We start from the raw sequence: 7,164 nt of genomic DNA, 5'->3' as shown, positions 1-7,164 counted from the left end.
ATTTTGGTACAATTATATTTTGAATACGGAGAAAGGACTTGATGATTTTGCATAGACTAATCGCAAAAGTAGAGTTCTATGGATGTTTTTAGGTACTTAATTACTAATATTATGTAAATCAGTCAAAATAAGTTTTCTAAATCAGCCAAATATTCTTCTCGGTAATATTTAAATTATTCCATTGTATGTATTGTATAAAATTTGTTTTCGCTTAAAATTGCTCCATCCATTTAGACAATTTTTGTATATTAACTAAAATATAGTTTGTTTTTTTATAATATCGATATCTTTTGAAGGAAAAAAAAACTCTAGCATTTATGGGTTATGGTACCATAAAACACCAAATCACCAAAATTTTAAATCAATCAGCTCTGTCTTAAGTACAATAAGCACTCAGGTACAAGCTTTTCTAGCGATCCCTTTCTCCAAAAAATATTTTTATAAGATCTTCTGGCCGCCTCAACGACGATCCATGTACCCACGCAACTGAAAGTTGTTCAGTAGTTTGGCTATCTTAGTTATATTAGCAGAAAAAAATAATTACGTGCTCTGTAATTATATTAATCAACCAAGACGTCTGTGAATTTTCCATGACAAAAAATTTCAATCGACTAAAAAAGCAATTCAAAAGGCATTTTATTCGGCGAGTAAGGAAACGACTTTTAATTGTATATTTGCTAAGATAAGATATAAAAGGCAAACTATTTGTTTTTATCGTCAGAATCAGTTTGTTCGCAGATTGAATAGAATTTTGAATAGAAGAATCGTCCTTATTGGCGTAGTGAGCATAATTGATTACTTATGGTTTTTTTTTTTTAATTTAGGAAAACGTAAAACAAAATAAAGGTCTTAGTTTTCAAGTACCCTTGAAAAAAAATTAAGTGTTATAAGGAGACAATAAGTCTGAGTGAATAGCGAAGAAACCTTCATATATGTAAAACCTTTGCCAATCTGTGGTAAATATACTGGTGGGTTTTTTTCTATTATTGTCGATAGTGATCATGCCGGAAGTAGAAGTTAGAGAGGTCGAGCGGTTCATGGTGGAGAGTCTGGTGGCAGCTGGAGCACCCCTGACAGAAGCAAAGGCTCATGCTGACTTACTTCTTCACGCGGATACTGTTGGACATTTCAGCCATGGATTGAATAGGCTCGGTAATATTTTGACCCAAAACACTTCCATACTTTATATTAGATTTTTTCCTAGCTACGTGGAATTGCAGATCTTTATATTTATGATTATTATTAATGAGTTATATGTTTATCCTTTGAAGACGCTAATGAAGGCATCGCGGAAATAAACGATATAACAAAAAATATTTAAGCAGTACACTAATGGTAGAAAATTAAAAGTATAAATATTGCATAACAAGAAAAAAAATCTGTATGATGAATAACTTAGTGTCAATGCAAAACAGCCTATGTAAACTAGCCTATATATATCCTCTCGCAATCGGTAGCAGTTGAGAGATAGGTGGTTCTTAGAAACATTTCAAATTAGAATGTCTATGCATAAATCTCTTTGTATTTTTACAGTTATTAATTACGGGATATAATGTCGGAATATCGAGCTCCAACGGATAAAAAAAAATTGGTAAATATCGCGTAATTAATAACTGTAATAATAAAATTAACCATGTAAATTTAAAATCTCTTTGTATTTGTTTCATTACATCTGCTATGATAATAATGTGTGTGTACTGGCACAAATGAAAGTGAAATTGTAATGTAGGTAATCGGGATAGAATCCAATCCATTCAGTGAAGTTGGAAGCAACTCAGGATTTTTTTACAATTGCTCTGATATTTCTCCTGTCTGCAAGGCGTTTATAGGCCGTTTTACAAATTGACTATCTTCAAGACTACGTCAATATTTAATTTTTTTTCAGAGTTGTACATAAATGACTTAAAGTCTGGAGTATGTAACGGTGACGCAAAGCCAGTCATACTAAAGGAAACAATAGCAACGGCTTGGGTCGACGGATGTGATGGTCTCGGCGCGACGGTCGGAAACTTCTGCATGGATCTGGCAATTAAGAAGGCCAGAGAATGTGGCGTGGGATGGGTCGCTGTTAAACGTAAATTTAATTTTAATAATTATATTTTTTGGGTAATGATTAAGTACATAATATGATTTCGGTAATAGGACTTCTTACATTTAGGTGCATACCATTCACATGAATTCTACCGCCAAAAAGCAATACTTAACATTATTGTGTGCCGGTTTGAAGGTGGTCCAGTGTAACTACTGGCACAGGGGACATTTCATCTTAGTTCCCAAGATAATGCCGCTTTGCCAATATTAGAAATAGTTGATATTTATTACAGACATTAACTCACCCATTTGCCTGTTACCAATCTATTTTAGAAAATCAAACATATAGAATGTTTACAATTTATGCATTGGAATATATTGACAAAAGATTACGGAGGTACTTAATGCTTTTTACTAAACGTGTTTGCACTTATCATTGTGATCCATATACAGATATCACCACGCACTTCACTTCTAACACACTTCACACAAGTATATACAAACAAAACACTAAATGCAATTTCTCCACCCGGGACAAATTTCGTCAGCATAGGGGAATAAGGGAAAATACCTTTTTATTGCAAAAAAAGAAATCTATTGATTTTATTTTTATTTTTATGATAGGTTGTCATCACTATGGTATGGCTGGTTACTGGGCGTTGAAAGCAGAGAAAGAGGGCCTCATTGGCATGTCTTTTACGAACTCTGCAGCAATTATGGTGCCAACGAGAGCTAAAAAGGTAAAATGCTTGAAAAATAGCTGTAATACGTAAAATTGTATTAACTATATGATATAGAGAAATGAAAGATTAAAGTTGATGAGAGCTGAGATGGCCCAGTGGTTAGAACGCGTGCATCGGGTTCAAGCCCAGACAAGCACCACTATATACATGTTCGGCGGTGAAGGAATCGTGAGGAAACCTGCATGTGTCTAATTTCATCGAAATTCTGCCACATGTGCATTCCACCAACCCGCATTGGAACAGCGTGGTGGAATATGTTCCAAACTCTCTCTTTAATGGAAGAGGAAGCCTTAGCCCAACAGTAGGAAATTTACAGGCTATTACTTGTACTTTTCTTTTTATGATTAAAGTACGTGTTATACTTTATTAGTCTCATTATGGTTGAAAAACTTAAATGTTTAAGAATTTCTTTATCAGAGTGCAAATGGAACCAACCCCATCGCAATGGCTGCACCAGCCGCCGGAGGTGACTCCATCGTTGTCGACATGGCCACAACCACAGCTGCCATGGGAAAGGTATGTTTACCATTTATTTCGTCACTGTTAATTGATATTTACATGAAAAAAAGAAACTAAGTGGATCTAAGATATCTAAGAAAATGCATGCAGCCAGAAGCCTGAGTAAGCTGGCTTTCTCGAGCACCCAACCTAAACACAGCATCCAATCATTGACTTATGAAGATAGTCTTTTAACGTTATTTTTTCTATAAACATAGAATACTTATCATTTGCATAGCATTGAAAAAAGGGGTGTTTTCCTTAAATCAATTAATTATAGTTATATGTAGGTACCTACCTATAGTCTAGAGTCTAGAATAGTCAAAAATATATACCTACTATGTTCTAAGGTGGAAGTTCAAATCCGTAAAGGAGAACCAATACCAGAAGGTTGGGCCTTAGGACCCGATGGCAAGACTACGACAGATCCACAAGTGGTGAGCCTAAATGAATTTTTTTTGTATATTCTTTATTGTAATCTAATAGCTGAATTGAAGAACACAGTTACATGACATGCAATAGCTATATAACTAAAGCGGTTATATTTTACAGACAACCAAGTTTCCAAGAAAATGATTGAACCTTTAACTACAATGTATAATAATATTATAAATGTAAAATTTGCTTGTATGTATGTCTATAATTGTGTCCCCTTGTCTGTGACTTGTTCACGGATAAACCATTTAACTGAATTTGATATGAGGCAAGCTTAATGCTTTACGAAGGATTTAACCTACTTTTTTCTAAAGCCGGACAATTTATCCCTAATCCCGCGCGAAGTCGGGTAAATTGATAAAATAAATCTTAATATTTTTTTTTAATCTAGCAAGTTAAAAGTAGCAAAGACATTTTAAAATGTATTGCTTTTATATTTTACAGGCGTTTGACACAGGTCGACTTCTGCCTTTGGGCGGCTTTGAAAAGACAAGTGGTTATAAGGGATTTGGTCTGAGTGCGATGGTTGAAGTCTTTTGTAGTGGACTTTCTGGTATGTTGTAAAGGAAAGTCTGGGTATTTTATCTTAGATTGAATTTTGCTTTAGGGATATTATTTTGTGACTTGTTAAAGATTCTTGGTTGCGTGTAATATGAAATAACGGCTTGCGGGCTTCAAGAAGTCACCTTAAATAGTAATACCTGAAATTCCCTGAGGTACCCTTAATAATTTTCCATATTTATAACTTCAAGGTATTTTACATGTATATAAAATATTATGTGGCGTAGTATTACATCAGAGAGACATTTCAAATTCTATATATTATATTAATTATTTTCATTGTTCATGTATGTAATGGGGATATAAAGTCTTTCTTTAAAATCAGGTTCCCGGGCTACTCACAACGTACCGCAATGGACTTACAACCAGACCGAAGCCCCGAACCTTGGTCAGTGCTTCGTGGCTGTAGACCCGGGGTGCTTCGCGCCCGGCTTCGAAGAGCGGATAGCGGACTGCCTCCAACATTGGAGAAATATGGAGCCGGTCAGTCTGTTTCCTATATACCTATATAAATCGCAGGTTGATAAATGCACCATCTGGCGGGAAATCCATAGACATTAATAGTAGGAAATATTATCCGTCACCTATATTACAAATTGGGCAACTACTTGAGAAAATAAAAAATGTCAAATCCCTTGTACCTGTTATTACGTTAGCGTAGTCGCCTATAGAGCTGAAATTCAATAATATGTATTTTGGATTGGTGTGATAAGCGGTTACTACTCAAACGGGCTCGCTCTTTTTTGTTCAATACACAGGAAAATTGATAGACATTGACAGCAGGAAATATTAACCGCCCTCTACATCGCCAATAGATCATCAACCTTGAAAAAATGAAAAATGTCTAGTCCCTTGTTCCTGTAGTTGCGTTAGCCTAGTCGCCCTCGGACCTGCAACGCAATAATATATATTTTGGTTTGGTGTGATGAGTGATTACTACTCAGACGGGCTCCAACAAGGCCTTACGTCCAATTAAATAAACAGCTCCTATTCTAATGAAAATTTGTTTATTTTTGTTTATTGATGAACTCAAATCAGTCACAGGAGAAAACAGGCGGCAATTTAGTTACGGTAAATTTATTATGTAAACCAATGATGTTCTTTTATTAGAATATCATTGATGTAAACATTATTTTTTATTAGAATTGGTATCCTTAATAAAAAATTAAATACAGTAAATGACAAATGTAGGTTATGCTAAACATGTCCTGTTACGAGTAACAGTTTGCCATAGTAAGTAAAATTATGACAAATGTCAACTTTCTTTTGGCTTCGCTTCAAGACATACTTTAGTGTTGTTTCATTTCTGCATCCGTCAAATGACGTGACTTCACTTGTAAAGGACGTTTTCAAAGACATTGTTTCTATGCTGAGCCGTTAAATTGTTTTAAATTCAGAATTATTTAACGAATAACTAAATCTAATTTTGACTAAACCTTGAAAATAGATTTCCTGATGTTTACGGGTAATTATACATTTTTTTGTTCGAATAACGCTCAACTTAAAGTTTATATAAAATAATATTACGTAATTTGTTTATATTACAAAAAAAATTACGCTGCTGCTAATCTGCTGCATTTTTTTTCTGTTTTTTTTTTAATTTACGTAGTCAGTGATCAACAGTACACAATGCCACCAATTAGTTGATTTTGTCAAGTTATTCCAAAACAAATCCGCTTCAATTATGTTAAATTAATGCTTCGTTTTCAGAGTCGAGATGGCCCAGTGGTTAGAACGCGTGCATCTTAACCGATGATTGCGGGTTCAAACCCAAGCAAGCACCGCTGATTCATGTGCTTAATTTGTCTTTATAATTCATCACGTACTCGGCGGTGAAGGAAAACATCGTGAGGAAACCTGCATGTGACAAATTTCATAGAAATTCTGCCACATGTGTATTCCTCCAACCCGCATTGGAACAGCGTGGTGGAATATGTTCCAAACCTTCTCCTCTAAGGGAGAGGAGGCCTTTAGCCCAGCAGTGGGAATTTACAGGCTGTTGTTGTTTCACAGGTTGACCCTTCTCTCCCAGTATTAGCACCAGGTGATAAAGAAAAGAATAACGCTAAGGCCACAACAGCCAGGGGAACCATAACTTATCCTCAAGGTCAACTAGACTCTTACAAGCGAATGGCAGAAAGAATTGGTGTTCGACCTTTGGAAGTTTACGTGCAATAGTCCAAATAAAATATATAACAAATTGGTTCTTTTATTATACATATTTACATGTTAGTATAAAGTATAAACTAGAATGTGAGAACTAATATAAAGTGGCTCTTGATCTCGATTTCGAGTGAAAATAACCAACTGTGCAGTTCATCTTATAGTGGACAAAACCATGCACGCCTCTTATCTTCATCTCACTCCGATGTCATGATAAAACCAACAAGATGGAAGAGAGTACGGACGCTTGTCTAACTACGCAATTTCCAAACTACCACAGCGTTAAATGTCAACTTAAGGCTCTGGGCTACTGCAACTGCTGAGATTTTTTGGCTTAATACATTTCCATTTAACGTCCCGACTCAATCCCCGGACATCCGGAACTGCGGTTCTATAAGCCGGCTGTTAAATCAAAGACTTTCTAACAAAAATAGAACTCAAAGTACTATGTTTATTATTTACTATAAGCTTACTTTCTCGTCGGTTAATAAGAAAGTGGATAGCGCAGTAAGTCGTTACTTTAATACCGACAATTCTACGAAATTGTTTTATATACTTGTGACTGCTGATACTTGTAGGACTTTGTACAAACCCCACTAATGACGAACAATCGAAAGTAAAGGTTTTAAATTTTCCCATGGAAACAAACATCTTGCCTTCAGAATAATACTACAATAAGTACTAGTTCATCTTTGTTCGTGTTCATATATGTTTATCGCAAATTAAATCAAAA

The 7,164-nt window shown here is 35.1% G+C and overlaps 1 protein-coding gene across 1 annotated transcript; it reads left to right on the top strand.

Annotated features, from left to right (window-relative positions):
• Positions 1 to 505: 505 nt before the first annotated feature.
• Positions 506 to 6,465, top strand: LOC124537526 ((2R)-3-sulfolactate dehydrogenase (NADP(+))-like). The gene is made up of 9 exons (XM_047114400.1): positions 506 to 781; positions 997 to 1,152; positions 1,886 to 2,074; positions 2,656 to 2,771; positions 3,192 to 3,290; positions 3,623 to 3,709; positions 4,152 to 4,260; positions 4,594 to 4,751; positions 6,282 to 6,465. Coding segments are annotated over exons 1-9 (1,080 nt in total). The 5' UTR covers positions 506 to 780; the 3' UTR covers positions 6,447 to 6,465.
• The last annotated feature ends 699 nt before the right edge of the window (positions 6,466 to 7,164 follow it).

Source organism: Vanessa cardui, chromosome 18 (genome assembly GCF_905220365.1).
Source record: "Vanessa cardui chromosome 18, ilVanCard2.1, whole genome shotgun sequence".
Taxonomy (NCBI): Eukaryota; Metazoa; Arthropoda; class Insecta; order Lepidoptera; family Nymphalidae; genus Vanessa; species Vanessa cardui.
The sequence above is the reverse complement of the archived record's forward strand: the minus strand, read 5'-3'. Positions and strand labels throughout refer to the sequence as shown.